We start from the raw sequence: 24,832 nt of genomic DNA on the forward strand, positions 1-24,832 counted from the left end.
TTTTAAGAATCCCCTCGCTACGAACAGGATGTAGTGGTTCATTTGAAGGTGCTTTATTACTTGCGATCCTTTGCCCCTTCGAGATCTCCTTGTTTCGTAGGTTTCATTGACCAGTTATCAGACTCAGATCATGGTATTAGGGGCATGGGGTGCAAGAGGAACCAAGTAACGTCCCATGATTTGAGAGCTAGGTCTGCAATGCCTTATAAAGGTAATGAAGGCACATGAGGGTAGAACCTGATCAGGCTACACAATTATCTAAACATAAAAAATAAAATGAAGTCATCATATGTGGCAACAAATGCAGGCTGAGGACTGTGAGCTACAGCAGGTGGGGGCCCTGGCTTTCTGATTCTAAAGGCTGGTCCCAAAACCTAGGTAGAAATATACCCAACATGGCTAGAAAACTTCCAAGTCTCTTCTCGATTCTGTGTTCAGGCGCTCCTCCGGTCTGTGATCCGGTGTTCTGAGTAGGCAGCAGGGTATTGTGCAGAGACCACGGGATTTGGAATTCAGGTTTGAGTCCTGGCCCTTTTAGCAGCTGCAGACCTTGCACCAGATCACTGAACTTCACCTGTAAAATGGTGAGGCTGGAATGCTGTATATAAAGCACCTAGTATGATGCCTCACAAATACCTCAACAACATTAACCACTGTTACTATTATTGCCAGTACTGTTACCCTTTCATTCCCTTGCCAGTGAACAAATTAGCATCCTGGTCAGTTAACGAGGCTCAGACTCAAGTCAATAGGGCCATGGTGAAGTAAGATGGAGTATCTGCAGCGACCGAGTAGACAAGATAAAGCCGCAGGGTTAATTCCCCAGAGTGCAGAGTGCCTCAGAACATTCTAGTGCTCCTGATGACAAAACATTGCCAAGTTTGCCCTTAGCTGCTGCTGTACAGATCTGGTGTCGTGCTTCTTTTCTCAGAGTCCATCTTCAGAGGTGCTACGGCCAAGGTCTAGTGTTGCTGCTCTCCTGTATTCAAGTGTGTCCTTTTCCCAATACCTATGTATTTTTTGTCTAAAATAGTTGTTCTCTTCTTTGCAAATACAGATAATTCCATGTGCTTCTATTTCAAGTTCTTGAGTCACTTCCTGGCTCATATTTTGTTTTTACTTTTCCTCAAGCCTTGTAATTTTGCTAATTGTGGCCTAACCATTTAGCCAGGGGTTTCTCGACCTGAGGGCTTCTAAGGCAATCCAGCCCACTCCAGAGAGGGTAGCAGCAGGGGAGGAAGGAGGATGGCTGTTCCTAGGTGAACTTTCCTTTATTAGTAAAGTCCCAAAGTAGAAACAGCCAGGGATTCCAGTCACCGTGTGCAGGCCCCAGGCCCTTGCATTGCTGTGCGGTTGCGTGGAGGACCGTCCTGTCCTGGAGCCGCCCACTAGCCAGGTGCTTCTGTCACACTTGGCTGCTGTTCGCCGTGCTCGAGCATGACTTTTGGCCGATGTCTCTCTCGGCTGGAGAACGTGGTATGAGCTGAATTGGTGTCTCCTCGTAGAGCGTCAGACAGCAGAGGCGGAAGGCACACTAGGCACTGGAGTCTTTATTTTTACAGGCGAGGAAGCTAATCAGAGAATCGGGGCTTCCCTGTGGGCTCCTCATCTTCCGGGTTCCTTCCCTTCTTGCTCATTCTGATGTTTGCATTCTTGCCCAGGCTTCTCTTTGTTCTTCCTTCCCTGTCTGTTCCGCACCCCCCGTTTTTGATGCTTCCAGATCTCCTTTTCTAATACCTGCTGACCAGCAAGAGCCAGCTTCCACATAGGACAGGAGACGAAGTCTGGCTTCCTGACTGCTGGCAGTCAGACCGTGTCGCTGATAGACAAGAGGCACCTTCCAGGAAGGGCCTTGGTTTCTCCTGTGACGGAGATGTCTGGGGCAAGCACGCCTCTCTGGAGACTCGCACTGCAAGAGCCATGGCAGTCCTAGACACAGCCAGACCTGTAGCCACGCGGCTGGCAAGTGGGGCCAGGGGCTGGCAGGCAGCTCCAAGAAACGCTGCTTTTAGGTAGAAGCGGCCTCAGAGCCGTTTACACCTCCGGGCCTCCTCCTCACTGTGGTCACTGTACCCTCATGTTATAGATTTCTCTGCAACAGCATGAAATCTGCAGCATTCCTATAGTTCATGCTTAGCACCCCTCACCCATCCAGTTCATCCCTCCACTAGGGATGAACAATTCATTTCCTCCCGGGTTGCATTCTAGTCACCGTTTTGTCAGGTGCTCACAGGGCTGCAGGTTCCTGAAGGCTGCACCTCTCCCTGCTCTTTGTGGTAGACAGTAAGCATAGGCACATAGGAATGAAGACACCTAGGAATTCTAGCAGAACTCATTCCTGCAGAATGTCTAAAATGGAATTAAAAGTTTTTATTAACATGTGGTTACTTTGCAATGATGGGCTTTTTTCCTACGTTGCTTTTCTGCAACGAACACGCTTTTCTTGAGTAATAATTTTTAGATGGTCACAAATGATGATTATCCTGGCCCCTGGGCAGGCCCCTGAAGACAGTACACACACACAAAGGAACACCCGGTACTGGGCACGAGCCTCAGATTCAAACTGTTCCCATACCTTTGCTGTGGTTAAATCCAGTAAAAGCTCAGCTTGAACCAGGACAGACGACACCGGCAGTGATTTTACCATCTTCACTGATACTTTTCTTTCTTTGAACATAAACACACGTGTTGCCAGTTCTTTAACGGCCTGTGGTGGTTATGACTACGTTCAGCTTGTCTCCTAATCACCAAGTTGTTCCATTGCAGTCGCACCAGCACCCAGAGCAGCAGCAGTGCTTACTGGCCGGCGCGGCCACTTCAGGAGGAAGGACCTCAGTGACCTGCTTAGCTCAGGTGGGGCCTATTTCCATATTGTTTTTTTGTCATGAAAAACAGTGATCCTGAAGAAGCTGTATGGCTCTTGTCCCACTCCCTTGTTCTAGAATAGTGACGTGAAGTTCTGTAGAATCTGGGGAAGACAGAAGCAGGCCGTGCTCACCCGCCCGCTGTAAGGTCAGGCACGACGGCACACGCCGCGGAGCTGCTCTCTGCAGAGTGAGAGGAAGGGTGGGCTGTGGTGTGAGCCCTTACGGGGTGAGATAAAGGATTTAAACACCACGTTCCCCAAAAGACAAATAAAAGGCAGAATTTAAATTTAATTTTGGAAATGAAATTCGGAAACTATCCCAAGACAAACATCAGTGTGAGTCTGGAGTCGGGATCAGTGATGGTCTCTGCAGGGGCAGCTGTTCAGGGCCGAGGTCTCAGCCGCGGACGGACGCGTGCAATCCCGGGAGGACTCAGCCCTGTGACCGCGGACTCGCTTCCCGGAATCCCCTCCTCCCTCGCAGTTTGCTCTTATCAAAGAATTCCTGTAAGACCTAATCATTCAAACTCGGGTTAACTGACGTCTGTCCCGCTGGAGCTCCGTGAGGCTTGTCTCCTCCCAAGGTATTCCCAGCCACACTTGACAGCAGGCTCTCGGGCCCACAGCTTATGCTGTGCACACAATTCTGTGTGGAATTCATCAACATTCAAGGATAAACTTTTTTAGTGTATCTATTAAACTGTAACAGAGGTACATCTGGCTTACCACTTACTCAGAATAAGGGGCAGGGGATAGAAAACTTGAGATGTAAGAAGACTAAGAATTCATGTCTATTTCTTTTAATAATTCAGAGACTACAACGAAGTGTAAAAAGCCTTTCTGTTCCCTTTGTCCGGCAGCAGGGTAGGCCTCAGAGTGCCGGTGTGCAGCCTCTTATGTGCATTGGGGTTAGAGGTTAATTGAACCCAAGTGGCTGAAGACAGTAGTGCCACAAAAACTCATGGAGCAGGGCTGGGTGTGACGTCCTCATTCAGGAAATATCACTTGCTGTATAGAAGGTGTACCTTAGCCCAGTTTACAGAATATAGAAGAACCATGTATAAACAAGAAAAAGCACCAGGCTGGGAGCTGAGATATGTTAGTTATTTGCTCTAACCTTCTGGGTAAGTCATTCTATGGATAAGTTGGTAAAACTTTTTGTAAAGCAATTTAGCAATATAGAGCAAATTTAATGTAATATCTTATTACCTATAATTTCATTTCAGCTACACAAACATACATGTAAGGATGTTCTTCAGTGTTGTTTATAGTGACAATGTAAATGTGCACTAACAGGATACTGAGTGGTTCAAGTGTGGTATGACTATAACAAGATAAAAATGCAGTCACTAAAAGTGATGTGTATCCCTATCTATTGACATGGAAAGACAGACAGTACATTTTCTTAAAAGACTACAAAACAGCATGTATGATTTTATTTTATATAAACACATATATACAAAGTAAAAGTTTGGAAGAAATACAGGAACAGTGGCTCTCATCAGAGAACAGGGCTCCATGTTACTTTCATTTTCTTTCCACTTTTAGGTAGAGTCTGAGAAGCCATTTGAATTTAGAAAAGTGAATTTCTACCATAGATGGTTTCTGGAGAAGTGTCACTTGTATATGTACACATCAAACTGCCAGCCACAGAGAGAGTACAAACCCACCTACCTAACAGAATGAATGTGAGGAGTATGGTGACCACAGCAGAGCTGTAGCCCATCATTGTCACATGGGACTCTGGATCCAGTGTCCCTGTAGCTTCCAAATTGCCAGGCACAGTCAGACTTATTTGAACACTGGTAATATTTAAACATTGGCAACTTACTCAACTGGCTTTGAACCACTACAGGTTATCAAAGAAGACACATAGGAGGCAAATAAGCATGTCAAAAACGCTCAGTATTATATGACTTCATTTATCTGACATTCTGGAAGAGAGAAAACTATAAGGTATGGAGACCTAGATCAGTGCTTGCTAGGGACTGACAGCAAAACTAGGTAGCATGAGGAAATTTTTTAGGGGGTGAGGGAAATGTTCTGCCTTGTGGTGATGGTTGCATGCCTGTCACACCTCATGCACAGGTCCAGAAAAAGAATGGGTGAGCTAACTGTGTCCTTTGGACAGTCAGTGTGTGGCCTCTATTATATTCAGAGCCCAGGTTCCACATGGGAACAGCTTCCATCCATTCCTCCACCTATGAGGTGGGAAGATAGTGGAGTTCCTTCATGGGTAGGTTTCTTAACAGTCCACAAGATCTTATCAGCACAACATTCATTAAAGCAGTATCTTAACATTGCAGAACACATCATTAGTACATTTGAAATACCTAAGGCTACAAGTTATCTCACTTCCTATGTATATTTAGAAACATGCAAGGGACCCTGTAAGGCAGCTAATACTAATTTTTGGTGTTTTCTCAAACTGTCCTCAAGGCAGAGTTTCATGTGTCCTATTCAGTCTGTTGCTTTTGTCCCTAGTCTCTCCTGGCATCAAAGGAGCTGCCCCTTGTCTATGAACAATCTGTATGGAATGCAGAAGAAATAGGCCCTTTTCTACGTTTGTGCCTCATGGATCAAAGTTTCCCAGCATTTGTGGAAGATGTGGAAAAGAACCTAAAAAAGCTGGCAGGGTTGAGAAATTAACCCTGTATGTACATATCCCACCAGGGAACTTGAATGCACTGAAAAATGCTTTCTCCGAAGATTAGTGAAGATACAAGAATAAAGAGTATTATTCTAAACACCTTTTATCAATGTTTTATTTTTAAAAACAGGTGACTCCACTTTTTATACATCATTGCACTTCAACAAATACACAAAACACAAGTACATGCATCTGCAGTTACGTAACGCATTGAGATCCCTACTGGATGAGAAAATCTACACTCAACCATTAAATTGATGTGAAAAAATACAGTGTCAACCCCAAAGGATAACTAGTTGCATAGAATACCATGCTGTAACACCTCAAGGTCTCTGAAAACAAATTATAAAAAGTTGCCTTAATTGAATGTACAATAAGGTTCAACCCATCAGTGCAAAAGGATTTAAGAATTTACATGACTTAAAAGAAAAAGTAATCACTTAAAAAGCAATCACACATATATACTGCAATTCATTACATCCATTCAGTGGACTGTTCAGCTTCTTATCAAAGTCGTAGGTTGAGCCCTTAAAATTACAGATTTCAGTTTGTATCACTCATCTTTATGTACCAGAACTGCGCGATTTCCTCATCTTAACAACATACAGTAAGGAATGAGTATCAGCAGCTTAAAAATGAAACAAGCATTTATTTTATTTTGGATTTCTCCCACCCCCAAAAATATAAATATATATATATATATTTATATACTGTATATATCTGTAGGTTTTGCTGTACTTTACAAAAAGGTATCACTAGATGGCAGCAGTGCATTTTAGAGCTTGCCAATTTAACAGCTGCATTAAGTAAAAAATGGTGCATGCATGAAGGGATCCTCAAAGGACCTTTCCACTTCTATTTAAATATTTTAATAAAGGAGGGGGGAGGGTGGGAAGCAACATTCACAGCACATCAAGCCCAAAATAGTTTACACCTTCTACACCGAAACGTGGTTGAAAATGTACCTGGCCAGAGGACCCTTACAGGAGACGCTAAGTAAGGCATGCTCAGCCAGCCAGTGGTGCCGCTCGCGTGGAAGGGGAGAGAACCGAAGAGGCTCAAGCAGAGAGTTTAGCAGGCCATGTTGCCACCAGTTTCAGGGCCCCAAAACATCTGCAAAGACAATATTTGGAAATTAAAATAGGAATATGCAGTGTCATGTAAAACACCACCAAGTGCCACATAAAGCCAAGCTTATGTTTCAGACAGCACGCTCAGGGGTGTGGCTTCGAATCTGGATCTCCGTGTGCCAAACCGGAAGGCACTCTGGCCCCACTGGGCCAGCTCCCACTCATGCTCACACCGTCCTCAGAAGCAAAGTGCAACTAACTGGTCTCTGGGAATAATCGACCTAAGAGGGTGACAACATAATTTTCCCTCTTTTTAACGATGTAAGTAAATGGTGAAACATGCATATTCTGAAATGGCGCATGTAAATATGTGCAACAGTGCAGCTGAAACATGCTCCTCCAGCTGCTATACTGGACAGAGGACCTGGACAGCTGCTCCAAAATGAACTGAAAGCCCTCGCAATATAATACCAACTACTGAAGATTTTGTAACATGGTCAACAGAGGCACATTCGTTTGAAGATAACTTTAAAATTTCTAAAGGCCATACTTACGTTAAAAGCAGTGCTTAATTTGTGTTTCTCTGGCGCAAGTTTTTATCTTTGTGGTTGTTGGTAGAGTTGGTTTTCCTTTGGAGGAAAAATTGCATTGTAAAGGTTCAAGTCAGTAGCACCTTGAGAGAGTATAACACATGCAAATATAGGGATTTTTCCACTTACAGTGTTGCTCAGGGAGCAAGAAATTTTACTGCGCAGTGTTAGTGTCTAAACATATTCCTTAAGTATCTACATACCTCCAATTAATATATCCTTTTGATTCCCAAGACAGATGAGATACAGATAACTTCCCCTTTGATTGATAAACTATAATAACTATAAAGGTGAGAACTGTGCTTTTTTCTCTACTGAACACCACTGTCTCTTCTCAAATGGTAAAAGATATGCAATTATATACAAATTGGGCACCTCTGCCTGCCACTCACTCCACAGTCCCCAATTCTATAGGAGATTCTGCTCATCTTGGACTGATTCCAAATTTTGTAGTTCTCTTCTCTCTTGGATACACACAACTGTTTAATGGAGCCAGATAGTTTATCCAAGCTATAGATGAGCTTGAAATTAACTTTAACAAAACCTGAAGTCTCAGATATACTGGCCATTTTCCTTATTTTATCAATTTAATAAGCATATGGGATGTGGAAAATTTTTATATTTTTTTGCATGGTATTCCACTTTATATTCCTACTAAAAACAAAACTATGCAGCCTGTCCTGGGAACCAAGTGGCCATCAGTCAGCTTCTTAGCAAACTAAGACATACACGCTGTGTTCCACAGTCTTCCCGTATAATCTTAGCTACTCCATTTGATCAAACTGTAAGTATAAAATAACTCTATCAGGAACTACTGAATCAATGTCCGGTAAAGTACTTACATTGGCCCAGCTGGTTCATCATCTACACAGGTGTTCAGGGTTTTAATCCATTGAGAGACAGAAGAAGAAAGGAGAAAATCGTGAGACTCTGAGTAAGGATTAATAGAACAGCAGAAGGCAAGTGGCAAACATGGCTAATCACAGCATTTATTCAAGGCCATTCCATCTGGAGGTGCAAAACACTCATGGAGTTATTATTTCTAGATTAAAATTTTTAATGGCAGGTATGTTGTTTCAATGGTTTTAGTTAACACTTGGATGCTTGTCATGAAAAACTGCAACTGTAGCGGACAGATAGGCTGCAATATTGTTATACTCATCTTGTCCCCAAGTTCCAGTGGTTCACTCTTAAGTAGATGAGAACACAAACCAACATTTCAGTTGTAAAATCCTGCTGTTTGTTTTCTTGTGGTGAATGCATGCACTGTTGTGGCTCAATCCTGCAATGTAGACGGATGTGTGCATTCTCTACATTTAGCCACACATCCTCACTTCCCCAAAGGACACTGTTCTTGCTGTTTTGTGACCTTTAAGAGTCTTTGGTCTGAAGAATGAGACTGAGGAAGAGGAAGCCACAATAGTTCAGCCCGACACCGGGGCAGCCAGGCTGGGCTCTGCCCGCAACAAGCATCCGCACACCGGAGGATGGTCTGTGACACAGCAGGGAAAGCGGGATAGTGGTGACATCCCTCTAGAAGAGACTCAGAAAGACAGGCTCACTCTTATGCCCTGGCCAAAACCAGAACCCAAACCCAGATGAGCCATGAGATATCTTTTCTTTTTTAATCAAAAACTTACATAGATTATGAGTTTAGAAGCCTTCTTTAATGATTCTGATTGGTAAAGTTTTTTTTCCTGTCTCAACTAAGGGCAACTTGGTCCCCTTTACGCAGGGATATACATACAAAGAATTTTTTTTAAAGGCCCACAAAGGAGAAGAAACAAGTGCTCTTAGTTTGTTTTTATTTTACAGAAGTTGGGTGGACTGAATGGTTCAGGATGGTAGGATTTCTCCGAAGGCTTCTAGAAAAACTCTCAGCAGGATTCCACAAGGGGGCTTGGTGCACATGAAGCAGTTATGGAGGTTACAGCCTCAGTGTACGCGTCTGCAGGAGCACATGTCAGGAGTAATGTCTGTCAAAGGGAGACATTGCTCCACCTGTTCCTTGGAGGCAACGGAGAGGCAAAGCTACCGCCAGCACACACAGTGACTGGAGCAAAAAAAGGTTTCAAACAAACAAACAAACAAAAAAAAAACTATCCACAAACCAACAACTTCATCAGCCAAAACAATAGGTTAGTGACACCAGTGTCCACAGGATTCTACCACTAACCAGCACACACTCATACAGGGACAAAGAATAAACTTTAAGACTGAAGGACACCCAAGACACCGGTGTGCTGTGTATGCAGTGGAGATACACAAAGACACGTCGGGTACTACAACATAGGCCCAACGGAAGTCCTCCCTTACAACACCTAATGCTCTCAGCACCCGGCCGGGCCAGCTCAGCTACGTGCTAGCAACTAAGCACTTTGGGGGCTTAAAGGGAAAGACACAGGAGCAATATTTTTAGTGCTTTGGCTATGCACCCAAAAATACAAAATTCTAAAGCAAGACAGCTTATTCAAGGACACCACCAACCTACTCCCAGCATTAAAAGAAAAGGCAAGGCAGAGGGGATCGCGATAGCCAAGCTGGTCTTTCCAAAGCACGACGCTGTCGGCACCAAACCAAACTCTTCTCTTCACAAGCTTCTCTTCCTTTCGGTCGTGGCGGTATGCCCTGGCGTCTGACCGGGAAGGTCATTTTCCAGCCCAACAAGCAGATAGCGTGCAAAGGGCTGCATGTAGGGGCTTCAGCAACAGTGGCTCCTGTGTAGCTGCCATGCCTGCAAGTGGGAGCAGCTGCTCTTCGCACTAGGGTCTATGTCTCACGAGCCCCTTCATCCCTCTCTCCCCAAATCCACTTGCACATTTACAAGAACAAAGAAAAGAGCCTTGTTTCCTACTACCCTGTACTGAACTGCTCCCTGCACCACGGCTCTCCCTTTACATGTCAGACAAAAAAAAAAAAAATAACTTGACCCCAAGCAGGGGAATCAGGAGAGAGGGGAAGAACAGAACTACAGAAAAAGGTGCAAAAATCAAAGTAAATGAGGATTAAACAGCAAACTGAAATCCAAATTAGTTTGTGAAAGTGAATGAAGTAAACTTGAAGAAAAGTGTTAACATTATGAACTGTGCATCGTATAGACTGAAGCGGAGATTAAACAAACTCCAAAAGCATGCATATCGCTCACTTACCACCATGTTTTAAGGGTTTGATGCAATTGAGGGGGGAAAAAAAAGAAGTCATAGTAACCGACAAATATCAACATACCCCCAAACCCTCAGGCCAAAAGACAGCCGCTTAAACAATGACTGTTCTCTCCACCTGGGTGTGACTCACAGCCACTGGCTAGATGAGAGGAAGAGGACTGGGGGGAATGGAAAAACATGCTTCTGGGGTCCGTCTCAGGAGAGTGACGTTCTGGTGGAGCCGCCGCACACACACTGAGTCACCTGCACACTGTCTTCCTGAATGAATGCACTGTGGCCCTCACCCCCCATACCTGCCTCACAGTCTGGAAGGGTGCTCTATGATGCCCTGTAAACAACGGGTAACTGATACAGTATCACGTCCAAAAAGATGGCTTTAATGTCAAACTGACCAACAGTTAACTGTCTGCAACTGTCCGCCTGAAGTTCTCTCACGGCTTTCAGCTCACTGAGGATGGAGTTCTATGGTTTCTAGACCCACTTAAATTTTGCCTGATCGCAGCAGATTGGCAAAAAACCCAAGAGAGATTAATGGTTATTGCCAATTTCCTTCCTTGTTTGTACCTATTGTATTTTCTCCACAACTGACCCAGATGACTCGTACTTAAGAGACGCAAATGTATGTTTTGTATGTCATTCTGAAAAGTCACATTTCTTTTCCAACATTCCTGGCCTGTTCTACAGCTTTATATGCTGCCAGTATTTTGGACAACTGATTTTGGAACATTAAAATAGCTCTTAATTCTTAGGTGTCTAAAAAAGTTTGTATATATCAGAGTCACTAAAAATAGTCCCACAAAACCTCAAGTATCTTCTCCACCACTAACTTAAAAGGAAGAGTACAGTCTCTTTGACTTGCTTATAAAAATTATCCCCCTAACATGAAAATAGGAAACTCTTTGATGCCAGCACTTCTTTTCTTAAATTGGCTCCTTTTGTTCTCATTTGAGGTCACTAACAACTGCCCTGCAGAACTAAATGCCCCAGTGACAGGCAGGTTCGCTACCCAGCCCCCCGGGGGCCGAGGAGGGGAGCCATGAACACACACACTGTGCACACGCTGCACAGTCAGCTGGGGACCCGCACGGGCATGTGCTTCAAGCATGTGTCCAGCCGGAAGGTAGAGGGAGGGCTAGAGGGACACTAGTTGGACTAGTCTTTTTAGAGAATCATCATTTAACATTGTTTCAGAGAAGCAGTCAAGAGGTAAGTGAAATAAAAAAAACAAAGCCCTTACTTGGCTGCAAGATTCATCCGTTACTGGAAACACTGAAGGTAAAAGGTGATATGTGGATGACCTACCTGCAAGACGCCCTCTTGGCCACCAACCCTCAAAGAGACCAAAACAGGGGCCTATAGAGATTTAGATGTGTTTCACTTATAAAATGTCCTGAGTATATAGATATTTCAGTAGACAGAAAGACCTGGGCCTTTTTTTTCTGGAAGCAACTGAATCATTGTTAACCCTAAGCATTTTCCATATGAGAAACAGAAAGCAGTATTTGCTTTTCTAGTGAAACGTACTCAGACCAAACTCTGTACTTTCACATTTGTGTGTTTTTATACTTCTGTATTGTTCACTTGGTGTTTTCTAGTAAGGGTATGAGATACAAAGAACTCATACGCTGTCCAAATATGAATACTATGAATTTTGCATGAATTTTTTCCTATAAAAAAGATTCAGGGGTCAGTGAGTCAGAAATAAACCTTAGGTATATCTTGACACTAAAGTCCCTATTTGGCAAAGAGAAAGCATGTCAGACCTATTAAAAAAACACATTTTCGTAATGGCATAAATAAGTCAACACAGAAGCACAGATGGTTATCTAGTAAGTAAAACCCCAGATTTGTTTCAGATATAAGTACCTCTTCATTCATTCCAAAATGGGGTGCATCTATCTATCTATATGTAAATTTAGGGAGGGGCTTGTGGGAAGAAAGCCTATGAGGAGAATTTGCTTCTACATGAATTGCACAGGAGTTGAGGGGAAACTGGCTAAAGAAAAAAAGCTACAGCATAAGAAAAACTCACCAACGAACAATCAACTTTTTTTTATTAAAGATCAGTCCAGGAGAGAAGCAAAACAGAGGGCAGGAGAAGGAAGGAGTTTGAGAGAAGGAGGTAGACAAAGGAGAAAACTAAGGGACAGAAATGTGGGTGCTAGGGCAGGGGTGCACAGGTGGAGACCAGAGCCTGGACCGTGCTGGCTGTCGAGAGGGCGCAGGGAGAGGGTAAACACTGCGGCAATTCCAGCACCCTAGCCTGTTTACCACAAGCCAACAACGGAAAGGAAAAGCCACTTGCATTACAGTGTTCTTCCAGAGACAAGAGCAAGGGGGTTTACTTTGCACCTACCCTGAAGTCATCTCTTTCATATAGGATTCATTCGCTGTCAGTAATAATTTATCTTAAAAGAGGTATTTTCCCTCCAGGTAGCTGTTCAGAAGATTTGGTGGCCACAGATGTGTCTTATAACAAACTGGTCCCCACTTGAGGTCCTGGAGCTCTTAAAAAAGACAGCAGCCACCTCCCTGGGCAGGTGTCTGCACTCGGCAGGCAGACCCAATACTAACCACTTCTCAAATCTATTAACCTGGGTGTCTTCCATACATGCTGGGACAGCAATCTGGTAAACAAAGTGTCTTCCTACAAAGTAGCCTAGAACCCCCGACAAGGACATGCTAAGCCAATGTGTCACCCTGCCAAGAGGGTGGCAAGCCAGCCTCATCTTAAGATAATCAGGTTTTGAAGCCCATCTTTGCCTTTTCCTACGTGACTTTTTGCTTCTCAACCTTTCCAAAGGGAAGGCTGAGAAAGGTGATATTTAGCAAAAAGCAAAAGCCTTCTGAGGGGGTGAAAAGCCTCATTCAGGAGGGAGGCATAACTGCTCCCAAAGAGCCAACGCCGAAAACACAGACTGGCAACTCCTGCCCTGAAGGTGTGAACACAGGGATTCTGCCTTGGGAGTCCTAGTTTGTAGCAGGAAGACAGACAAATCTAGAGAGAAGGCATTATACATATAGGAAAATCCCAAGAAAGCCGTTTCACTTCACAGGACAGCACTTCCGTGGACCTAGGGGAAGTAAAAATCCTGGGGACACGCATGTTGCAAAGAACTAGCCCACTTATTTTCAAAGGCCCGTCTGCTTCCAGCGGATCTCCATCCCATTCCCCATTTAGTTCACTGATAAATGTACACTTGAAGGAGACTCCACCACATTTGTTTCAACAAAGTCTTTTTGCCAGCCTCACTAATAGTCCCTCCACATATACAACAATGCTTAGAAGATAGGAAAAGAAGGGGACATGGCTGTTGCTCTCAAACGTCCTTTCAGAGAGTCTGGGACCACTAGCAGGCCTTCGGGGCTGCACTCTTTCTGAGGGAGCACCAGGCCCCCCTTTAGTAAGTCTACACTGACACACTGACACACATGGTGGGCACTGCAGTCCTGCTGGTCAGCCGTGAGGACACAAGACAACCCTGTGGGGCAGGGAACAGTACCACAGCACACCAGCACAGGCCCAGAAGGGGCAGCCTAGAGTTGGCATCCTCACCATCACCCCAGGCCTCTGCTGGGTTCAGGCACACACCACTCTAGTCCAGCCAGTGATAGACAAGTGGCAGCAACAGCTGGCTGCCCCAGTCGTCTGTTTCTGCAGGGACTTACAGGGCAGGAAGGTGGAGACAGGAAGCCAGACGGCAATCGGAAGCACTACCGACGCAAGTTCCCACTGTGATCACACGGTCAGAAAGGGAACATCCACGACAGAAACATACAAAATTTCCCACGACTTTTCTGACTCTAACCATGTCCAACAATCCACAAGTCTCACAGGGGCAAGGGTGAGGGGGTGAGGGGTAGTGGCTACAACAGGTGCTCTCCACCATTCCTGTTTGTGAGACAGAAAAGCCAAATGGTAGGTGCCTGCTTCACCAAGAACCTTGAGAACCTATCAAAGGCACCAACCAAGAGAACCGAAGGCTGGCTTGGTCCAGTGGCCTCCCCTGAGAAGAGTCCGACTGGGCTGGGGCAGTTACCTCCAGGGGCTACACCAGGCAACCATATGACGACCAATCAGATACCTTAAATCTGCCTGAAAGGCCAGGTGGCCTGCGATCTTGGGGTGGCTCCTAGGCTGGACTTGGATTCTCCTCAAGCTCAAGCTGCCTGATGATCTGTATTGAAGGAGGACAGAGCTGAACAAAGAGACTGACAGCTGCCCATTCCCCACGTGGGGCCTGAAGGGCAGATGGAACTGGGGTTTGCAAAACACCCAAATGGAGGGATAGAGCTAATAGTTAAGCTCTAGGTGGCTATCTTAGGGTAGAGGGTAAGGAAGCAGTGAAAGAAATTTTTCTCTTTGGGGATTCAATCCCAACATCCTTATAGTCTCTATGGGCGCTTAGAAACCACCCCAAAGCATCAGCCCCAATATCACCACTATTTTGTGGGGGTGCTCTTACCATCAGGAACATCGTCTGGCCTCTTCCTCTTCTCATACACAACAATGATCACCACAAGGATGATGATTTCAGCCAGAATTCCCAAGAAAGGCCAAAGTGGGGCCAGATGGCTCCGTACCCTGAGGATGGTAACAATGGAGGCCGAGCCGATGGAGTTGGTAGCGTTACATTCATACTCGCCAGGGTCTTCTGTGATCTGAAGGTTCATGATGCTCAGCTCAGTGTAATTTTCCTTGTTGATGATGAAGAAGCGGCCGGAAGTATTGACTATCTCCTGCTCAGGGGCAGAGAAAGTGGGAGCACACAAAGGTCAGGGTAGGTAAGTAACTGCCCCAAACAGGTTGATGCTGTTACCCATTCTTAGGACACCGGCTGGGATGAGGGAGCAGTGCCTAGGACCATCTTTGTCAAAGAAGCTTTGAATACTTGATTACTGACTTCCCTTCAATATCAACACTTCAACAAGTTTCTCACAGAGCCAGGGTAAGAACGTCCCTGCCTTTACTTCCCTTATTTCTGTGAAGTGAAGGGAGGTCCCATCTTGTAGAAGACTGGCCCTATTTGGAAAATGCTGCTTCAAACACCAGGTAAGAAACCAGGACATGAAGAGGGTAGAGGAGGGTCCTGACCTCCATGGTCAGGCACATCTAGTGACCTCAGGCCAGTCTCATGATTTCAGAATTGGCACATCTACTTTACACTGGATGAATTCTGGAAAATCTCCTTAAACTTCCTCCAGAAACAATGCTAAGAACTTGCTAGTTCTCTAGTAGAGAGTGGGGGAAATCTGTAACTTCCCTGCCTTTTAAAACTACACAATTAAAGAAGAGTTTATTCAATCAGTCAACAAGCATTTTTTTAATGGGGTATGCTCATGTTCTGTATCTTACTGAAGGGCTGGTGAGATAGAAAGGGAAAAGTATGACACAAATGGAACAAGGAAGTTAGGTGGCTTCACCTTCAGAGGGAACCAGACCTTCAGAGGAATGACTGCAGAACGTGGTAAGGAGCCCCAAGAGGGGTGTGTATAGAGGACTGTGAGGCACCAACGGAGTGGCCACTGCCAGAAAGTGTCACAGAAAGCTTTGGAGAAGAGCTAACATTTGGAAGAGACTGTGGGGGAGGAGAGTTGATCAAGCAGGACAGGAGTGCTCCAGGCACATGCTCCAGGTACATGTGGGAAGGCAGAGGTGAGAATGTGTGACCTGGGGTCTGGGTGTGGAGCTGGACTGGGACAGGCTCGCAGCACTCACCTCATAGGATCCTAGCAGGGGAAAAAAATACAGACTTTGTGCCAGTTGTTATGGAACAACTAAAGCATAATCAGAAATACTAGACAAGAAAGGGGAAGAGGATCCCCAAAACGATGCCCAGCTACAACACACAAAATCATGTCTGCATGTGAGTGGTGGAATGGCTGAAATGGGAAACTCCCAGCCTTCCAAATAAGTTATTCTGTGAAGCTTCAACTCTAGGGCTTAGAAAACTGGAAAGCTGCCAACATCACCAACTCCTGCCCTAATTCCGTGTTTTTCATTCATGACCAGAGGCAACTGGTGTCATGTTTGGTCCACAAGCCTCTGGTGGGTATTTTTTGAATGCCATCTTATGCAAAAAACTTTTCACCTTTTCAATCGATGCATATAAGATAGTGAGTGGGATTTATCTTATTGCCACAGAATTGATGACTAAGGAGAGAGGCATCAAAACTACCTCACAGTCTTGAATAAAAGAAAGGCTCAAACAAAGAGGGTCAGAGAGTCCGTCTGGGGATCATTGAAAGGGGGCCCCATCACCACCTAAACCACATTACCCCTTCCCAGTCTATAAAAGAGCAGACAGGATTAGAGGCAACAGGGAAAGAGGTACACTTGGCATTGTAAGTGCCAAGTAGAACAGGCACCAAGGGAATCACTCAAAGACTGGGGGTGCCAAGAAGGAAATACCTTTTTTCCAGTGGCTGTTTGTTTAGGAAAGAGACTGGTTGATATGCCCTGTACCTGTCAGTCTCGGAGGAGGATTGTCTGGGGACAGGAAGGCAAAGCAGCCCACACTCCCACTATCTGAAGAACCATGACGTCCAAGTTTCCCCCACCTAAGAGGGGTGCCTTCCAGGTGAGCAGGTACCCCAACAGTGAAAAGCTAATGATCACCTGTGGCTGGAGAAAAGTGGGAATCTGAGAGGTTCACTCAGAGTGGATGTCTCACAATCTAAGACGTAGCCCCCTAAAGAACTCACACAGGCTCCTGTAAGACCCAGCATCCAGACACCTGTGCCACACAGAGGCCGGTCACTGAGAGCTGGATTGGATGATCGCTGGACTACCTTAGGATTCTGCATTCCGACCGACAATCAGCAGGCCTGAAAAGTATAGTGCTGAGCACACAAGACCTGGGGACAGGAGGAATGCATGACATCCCCTGGGATAGAAAGGAGACTGTTCAAATAGTAAATCACAGAGAAAATGAGAGTCTAAAGCTCTGACTCCCCTATGAACGTCAAGATCCGTCCCCAGACTAGAAAAGATGTTTATCTTTTCTGGAGCAGATACTGTCAGATTTCCAATGTCTAAGGCTGCCTTTGGGCCTCACCAGGTTTGCCTTAGCTCCCAATCAGATACTGCCTCTCATCGCCTTGTCCTCCCAAGAAATAAGAAAGGTACATAAAGATTACTTCAAGAACAGTACTTTTTTTAGGATAAAAGGACTAGGCTAATAGTAAAAGTTTAGGATTGGGGTTAGCTCTGTCAGTGTCCTATCTTGAAGGTAAGCCGTCTAACCTCATACCAGACAACCAGCCTTAGCAACTCATGTATAGGGATTCCAAGCTGGAGTATGGAGACTGTCAGTGCCCTCCAGATTCATGATGTAATTCATAACTCTAGAAAGGGCGACCCAAGCCAGGCCAGGTTGGCAGGTTGCAGTAACTGGTTCAGATGTCTAGACCTCCCCAGGAGAAACCCCAGCAACCCAGAGATCTAGGCGCAGAGAACCAGGGCTGCCCCCTACTCACCACGGGCATACCATTCTCCTTCTTGCGCCATATCCACTCTGGGTGGGGATAGCCAACTGATTTGCAGTACATCATGGCATCCTGCCCTTCATTCTTGTTCTCGCTCCGTTTATGACCAGTGATGTCAGGAGCAGCTGTGAGAAAGAGCGTGGAACACAGTTACCACGGGAGCCTAACTCTGAACAGAATACAAAGGCCCCACCTGCTGACTCAGAGCCCTGCTTGAAATAGTGAGTCTTAGGGCCGACCTTCATATTCAGCATTGGTAACATGCATTTCAGGTCAGAACAGAGCAATGGGTCCAAACCATCCTCCACCTTCTGCCTACCAGAGCAGCCCAAGCAGACACAAGAATTACCACATATGAAGTTCTATTAATAATATAGGTGGTTCTCTAACCTACTAGAAGAGGGTCAATTTAGGGCTCAATTGCCCTAAATTAAGCCATCCTTTAAAGAAAATGTGAACAGGAGCTATTATTATCTCTACCAGTCATGTTTTTTCTTAAGATACCCACACTAACAACAATCACTGATACCATATAGCATATATTCCCTTAAGGAAATGAGCTCCCTAAGATCAAACGCCTAAAATCAAGTCCTATTGCAAGGCATGTTAAAACAATGAACGCTTAGAGAGGCCATCTGATGAATATCAATGGCCAACGCTCTCCTGGGAAAGAGGAAATACAGCACACTGGTTTTCACAAGGGGAAGAAAGGAATGAACATGAAATTCAGCCAGTGTCCCAGGAGATTTTATTAACAGCTTCAGACTTGTACCCTTGATTTGCTGTAATGTCAATGAACCTAATCCTGGGGGAGGTTTCTAGACATGTTAGAGGTTGTTGGTCTTCTCTGCTTTTTGGTATCACTTAGGAAGAAATAAATGGCACCTGTGGTTTTAAAACTTAGGTAAGTTTCAAGAATCCAAGAAGCCTGAGATGGGGGCTAATTCTTTGAATTTGGCCTTCTTTGATCTTAGCCATATCTTCCACCATTCCTCAGAGTTACAAGAATCTGAAAGCAGTAAAACTCAAAGTACACCAGATGTCACTTTGTTGGCCCAGATGGGAAAAAGAATCAATAGGCCTGTTCCAAATTCCAGTTTTGTGGTTCTTTTAATTACTCTGTGCTTCAGTTCTACGCCCATTATAAAAGGAGATAATTCTAGCCCCTGCCTACATCCAGTATTCTTAGAGAGAGAAGATGAACCAAAACATTCATTTTCAGACTATAAAAACCTATACAATTATATTACATCATGGGTTGACTCCACATTCCCCTGACTGGCTTGGCTTTCCTTGGCTTAAAAATAATCCAGAGTCCTGCTACTCTCAGCCAGTGCTTCCCAAGCCACCTCCAGAAACACCAGGACAGGAGTGGAATGGGCAAAGTCCCAGGCTGGCTCTACAGCCAATGCCCGCCCGCCTGAGGCCTGCTCGGTACTACTGAGTGTGAGGTGTTCTCTAAATAGGATGTGATAAAGCAAATGTCTTTTCGCTCTCCAGGCAGAAGGGCGCAGGTCAGGCCGGCTCGACCTTATTTCCACCGCGCCTACCCAGTCGCTGTCTCAGGCCTGCCCTCTCACCTGGTCACCCTTCCTTGGAGCTTTCCTCTGCCAATAAATATTTCAGACCATCTTAGGCACTTAAAGGAGTAAGCTCAAGGGCCATAAACAATACCGCCATGGGGAAGTCAGGGACCAAACAAGCAGAAGGGCCACTGTTTGCCTCTAGTTGTGTTTCCTTCCCCCGGCAAACATCTGCTACGCACCCACTGCATGCCAGATCCATCACAGAGTGGGGAGGGAGGCCTTTCTGATGAGGTGAATTTTAGCATAGTCATGAAAATACGGGAGTGGGCTACTCATCATCATCTGTGGGAAGAACATGCCAAGGAGAGGGAGAGGCGGAAGCCTTGAGGCAGAAGTGTGCCTGTTGTGTACAAGGACAGCGTGGAGGGGTTCGGCTGAAACACAGTAAGCAAAGCAGAGGTGTCAGAACAGGACATCAGAGAAGAGCTCAGACCGAATGGGACTTTGCCAGCCACTGTGATGAGGTGGCATTTACTCTGAGGCAACTGGAAAGTCACTGGTGAATACTAAGTAAGGTATGAAACAATCTGTATGTTGTAACAGGCTCCCCCTGGCTAGTAGTGGACAACTGCAGAGAGACGACAGCGGGTGAGACTCATTAAAAGGCTATGAGAATAATCTAGGCAAAGGAGAGGATGGTTTGGATGAACGCAGCAGCACTAGAAGTAAGGAGATTCTGGATATATTTCTGTGGTTGAGTTAACATATTTGTTAATTGCCTGGATGTGGGAAGTGAGAGAAAAAGGAGTCAAGAATGGCTCCAAGGTTTTTGGCCTTAGTAACTACAAGAAAGGAGTTGTCATTAGATTAGGTCTTGCCTAAGACTACAGAAGAATCAGTGGTTTTTTTGTTTGCTTGTTTTTATTTTGTTTTGTTGAGGGATGGGGCAATGGCGGTAATAAAAGCCAGGAGTTCAAAGTCGAGAACATGTTCAAGACATCTTTTTCTAACATACAAGAGAAGCTGTCAGGCGGGCAGCTGAATATCAAGTCTGGGGCTCAGGGGAGTGGTCTAGGGTAAAGATGCAAATTTCAGAAATCGGCATATATGCAATATATTTTTCCATTTTTATTCTCCTATGCTCCACAGATAGCTACTCTGGCCCAGTTATCTGACCAATTCCAATAGTTGTGAATTCAGTGTCATCAGCTTTTGCCTTGGGGACTCATCGCCAAGATTAAAGGTAAGAACTACTACCCTCGGGCTAAAAGCTCAGTTGGGTTTATGGCTCCAAAGCCTCTAAAAAATGGCTATTCTGAAAGGATGCAGCCTTGAAGACCAAGACCTGAGGAGAGGGGAGGGGGTGGTCTTCACCCCCACCTGGTGTGTAGGAGGGGAACGCCAGCCCCTTTGTCTCTTCTACTTCCGTCTCCACAGAGGCTTCCATCTACAGCTGTAAACACAGCCACAGAGGCTGCTCTGTGCAGAGACTATCTGGGGAATGAGCTAACCCCCACCAGACTTTGTTTGCCATGTTTATATGGTGTAAGCCTAAGCCTACAACGGTGTTCAGTGGTTAGATCTCCTGCTGCTTTCTCCTCAACTTAGCAGAGAATACTAAGCGAAGCTTAGGATAGCCCATCTACTTAATGCACGCAAGAGTAAGTACCCCGAGTATTCACCCTTGGGATGGTGGCAGTTACCACTAGTGTACTGGGAAGAGAGAAAATTAATCCAAGCCACACCCCTCTTCTAGAGAGTGGTTGTAACAACTATTACTTTAGCCTTTGGGTCAATAAAGTTTTCTCACTTCTCTCTATCCTTCGTGGTAGCTGCTCAATTAAAAAACTTGTTCCAGCCCCACTAACTGAGCAGCAGTGCAGACCTGCAGTAAGAAAGTAACCAGGCTCTCAGAGCACTTGTCACCAGTGGTCAGAGAGGAGGCCCCGTAGGACTCAGGGTCCACCTGTGGTGGTTTTTTAAAAATAGTCCACAGATTCTTTGATTTTCTTCCCTTCAAGAGGTGATGCCTAATTTCCCTCCTCTTGGTTTAACTACTCCATATACTACAACTTAAAGAAAAGAGCTTTGGACTGTAAGAGAAATCTGGGCTCTACAGAGACTATCCTTCACCAACCGAGTAACCTAAGGCGGGGCATCTAAAATCCTTTGTGTTTCAGTATGCGCCTTTGTAAGATAGGAATAATACCCACATACTTCAGAGAGGCCTTGTGAGGATTAAATTACATCTCTGTATCAATCTAGCACATGATTGGAGCTCAGGGTCAGAAATAAACATTTAAATTGAACTGTCAGTCAGGGAAAGGAAAGGCTAGGCCTAGACTCAGGTATTACGAGTTCTCAGAAATCAAAGAGATGTTTACTATTATGTGTTGTGTGTGCTGATATAAACAGGACTTTTGTTTGTAACCTCAGTGAAGTTTAATCAGGTCAGATACTGACAAAGTATATTGAGTAATGGTCTATTCATACTCACTAAGGTGCCTCACCTCATGCTTTATGGACTCGCCATTTAATAAGGAACTGCTTACCCAGGTCCTGTTGGTCTGAAGGCAGGTCTAAGGAGTCTAACAGAGCAAGTACTCCTACTTCCCTTATCCTCTCAGGGAGGCAGGGACTGGGTGGCAAGACTGAAGGGTAAACATGGCAAGAAAGAAAGAGAGAGACCCTTAAAAGAGATCACAGACCCACATGGGAATTAACTCACTCTCTGGCTTTATCAGTCACAAACTCTAATCACATTAGCAGTTGATATCCTTCCAGTATTCTAATGAATGGCAACACAGGAGTTCCAAAAGTCTTAGTTACCCAACAGCACCTGACCCAGTCTCATTATCTGGCCTTTGGCTGAGGACAGAGGCATGTTCCTCAGTACCCTCTATTGCCTGACCTGCCTTCACTTAGAGGACAAGCCTCCAGCTCCTCTGCTGGACTGGTGGCTATAGACAGTGTCAGCTTAGGCAATGAAGGCATGTTCAGCTAAAGCTGATGTTAAATGAAGCTAAGAACAACAGAGCTGAGAAAGGAATCAAAGTATGGGGCCTCTTAGATGGACTATTTATTTGGTGCTCACTTTTCAAAAGTAAATTAATAACCTCACAACTCATTTTCAAAGAAACTCGACCTTTAAAGGTGTTGTCAATGAGTGGGATGTTTCTAAGTAAATATATTGATACTATATAGAGGTTGAGTCTTCCATTATGTAACCTGTCAAATCCCAGACACCTCACCTTTGCTGTAGGCAGAATAGAAGCTCAGTTAAAAGCAGAGAGAGAGTTAGGCTTTACTGCTGGCCAAGGGGTAGACTCAAGGAGCAATGAGATTCGTTAAGATGGAAGCAAGAAGACTTGTTGGCTTTTGGCTCAATAAGCATTCTCTACACAGAGTAAATTCACCTTTGGCTGTGAGGACTGGAGCAGTGTGGGACTGTGCTGCCTGCTGCACGTGAGGGTTTTCCCTTTCCTGCAGGTGAAACCACTAATTAGAAAGCACTGAAATCTTTAAGACAGTAATTCTAACCTTGGCTATTCCCCATACTCATCCGGAGTGCTTTTAATAAGCCTGCTGTCCAGGGCACATTTCGTACACTTTAAATCAATTTTGAGAACCACTACTCTAACACCTCTCCTGGCACCAGTATATGAAATCGGGGGAACTAGAAGGAGAGTGTGTCCCATAAGATGAGATGAGTGAGTGGCAGTTGTGAGGCAATAAGGTGACATCTCCGAGCTGAGAAGCCGACAATCACTACCACTAGGAAAGGAAGCTTAGAAATAATTTCCTTCAACAGCCCAACCGCTAGTCTATGTCCATATAAGGGAACCACAGACCATTAGAGCCTCACAGAACCTTAACAACGCCCTCTCTCATCCTACTTCATCATATACCTGGGGAAGCTGAGGCTCAAGAAAGAAAAGTGACTCGTCAGAGTTATGGAGAGTTTAATGGTAGGGCCATTGTGTACAATGTGAGATGTGTATTATTACTCTTTATAATGATATGTCATCATCACAATACTGATTAAACCCATTTCTTCTCCCAGTCCAAGGCCTTTTAAATGGTTACATCTTTGAACACAGCAACATGGCTTACTGCTTGGGAGCACGGGCTCTGGTGCTAGAGTGCCTGGGTGGCCCCTCTGGCTCCACTGGGTAACTCAGTCTTACAGGGCAAGTCACTCAATTCCCTTGAGCCCCAATTTTCTCACCTGGAAGGTGGAGATGATAACAGCATTTACCTCAGAGAATTGTGAAAACTAAAGGGAAGGAAGGAACAAGTAATGAACTCAGCATAGTAACACAGTAAGTGTGCAATAATTAGCCATTCTTATTCTATTAAGGTAGGTCAGGGTAGCACCCAAAAAGAGAAAAAGAAAGACTAAGTATGGATATTTGTGCTAAGGTTCATGTTCGAATCTTCTAACAGCTTCAAGATATTATTATTTTGCTTTCAAAGACTTCTCAAGTAGGGGCAATTCTGAGTCAGAACCAGCTTTGATATCACCTCTGACCGAAAGGATGTCACAACATCTAAGCATCCCCACCTATCAAACAATTAAATTACTCAAAAAATGCTCTGCATGCTGAAAGTGCTGTACAATGTGGGATGTGTATTATTGCTCTTCATAATGATATCTGTCATCATGACCATACTGACCATCTCGGCCAGTCTGAACTTTACCACTTGTAAGGCCATGTAGCAGGGATGTAGGACAAGGTTGCTTACAGAAATCCTAACATTTAGTGGTCCTATTAAAATAGAAAGAAAGCTAAGAAGTAGGGAAGAAAAGAAAAAGACCCATCTTGGCTCTCACAGGCACCAAAGACTGAACCTCATCTGCAATGCTCAATGAGCAGGGAGGGACAGTAACAGGCCTAGCAAGACGCCAGCCCCAATCCTTCCTGGGGCTGAGATGCACCTTTCACAAGAGGCAGTGGCATGATTGCTGCAGAGGATTTGATGCCCACCAAAATCCTTTTCTAAGAACAGCAATTAAACTTAAACTCCTTGTGTCTTGGATTAATCAAAATGGTTGAGGGATGAGGATGGGGTTTGGGAGTCCTGAGAAGGATTTTCTCTTTTTTATAAATTACATAGAAAAAATTTAATTTCTTTTTTATAAGCACACTTTTTTAATTTAAAAAAGGGGAAGACAGTAAAGGGTAGAAAGGTTAAAGAATTGGAGGGATTAGAAAATTCAACACCTATTCATTCACAAATGCTCTGTGCTAAGGTGTGGAGTCTCTAGAGGACACAACCTCTTAAGGGTTAAAAGGCTAGGGAAAGGGACATCTGCCCACAGTTATCTATGTGGATGCCCAGAGGCCAGACTGTGGGCAGAGGTCCCACTAAGATCCAGTCATGGCTGTTTCCCCTCTCCTGGCCAGCAATGCTCCACCAGCCACTTCCAGCTCAAGCCACCAAATACCTAAGCAAAGTAACCCTAAACAGTAACAG

At 44.9% G+C, this 24,832-nt stretch overlaps 2 protein-coding genes across 5 annotated transcripts in view; one reads left to right on the top strand and one right to left on the bottom strand.

The window, feature by feature from the left end:
- REC114 (REC114 meiotic recombination protein) overlaps nucleotides 1-5,515 on the top strand; it is a 64,572-nt gene extending 59,057 nt beyond the window's left edge. For all 3 annotated transcript variants that reach the window (XM_073212156.1, XM_073212157.1, XM_073212158.1), the window contains 2 exons: nucleotides 2,767-2,853; nucleotides 5,351-5,515. In XM_073212156.1, the coding sequence (XP_073068257.1) occupies nucleotides 2,767-2,853; nucleotides 5,351-5,515 (252 nt within the window). The remainder of the gene's footprint in view (nucleotides 1-2,766; nucleotides 2,854-5,350) is intronic.
- A 98-nt stretch (nucleotides 5,516-5,613) lies between these two features.
- NPTN (neuroplastin) overlaps nucleotides 5,614-24,832 on the bottom strand; it is a 67,953-nt gene continuing 48,734 nt past the window's right edge. The window contains exons 5-10 of one of the 2 annotated variants that reach the window (XR_012120789.1): nucleotides 17,820-17,953; nucleotides 14,807-15,080; nucleotides 14,426-14,518; nucleotides 8,019-8,040; nucleotides 7,141-7,215; nucleotides 5,614-6,629 (exon numbers count right to left, since the gene is read on the bottom strand). Coding sequence is in view for 1 of the 2 variants with exons in the window: in XM_017665311.3 (XP_017520800.2) it covers nucleotides 7,155-7,215; nucleotides 8,019-8,040; nucleotides 14,807-15,080; nucleotides 17,820-17,953 (491 nt within the window). In the remaining variant the exon portion in view is untranslated. The remainder of the gene's footprint in view (nucleotides 6,630-7,140; nucleotides 7,216-8,018; nucleotides 8,041-14,425; nucleotides 14,519-14,806; nucleotides 15,081-17,819; nucleotides 17,954-24,832) is intronic. The other variant, XM_017665311.3, reaches the window with a different exon arrangement.

Source organism: Manis javanica, chromosome 8 (assembly GCF_040802235.1).
Source record: "Manis javanica isolate MJ-LG chromosome 8, MJ_LKY, whole genome shotgun sequence".
In the NCBI taxonomy this organism is placed as follows: Eukaryota; Metazoa; Chordata; class Mammalia; order Pholidota; family Manidae; genus Manis; species Manis javanica.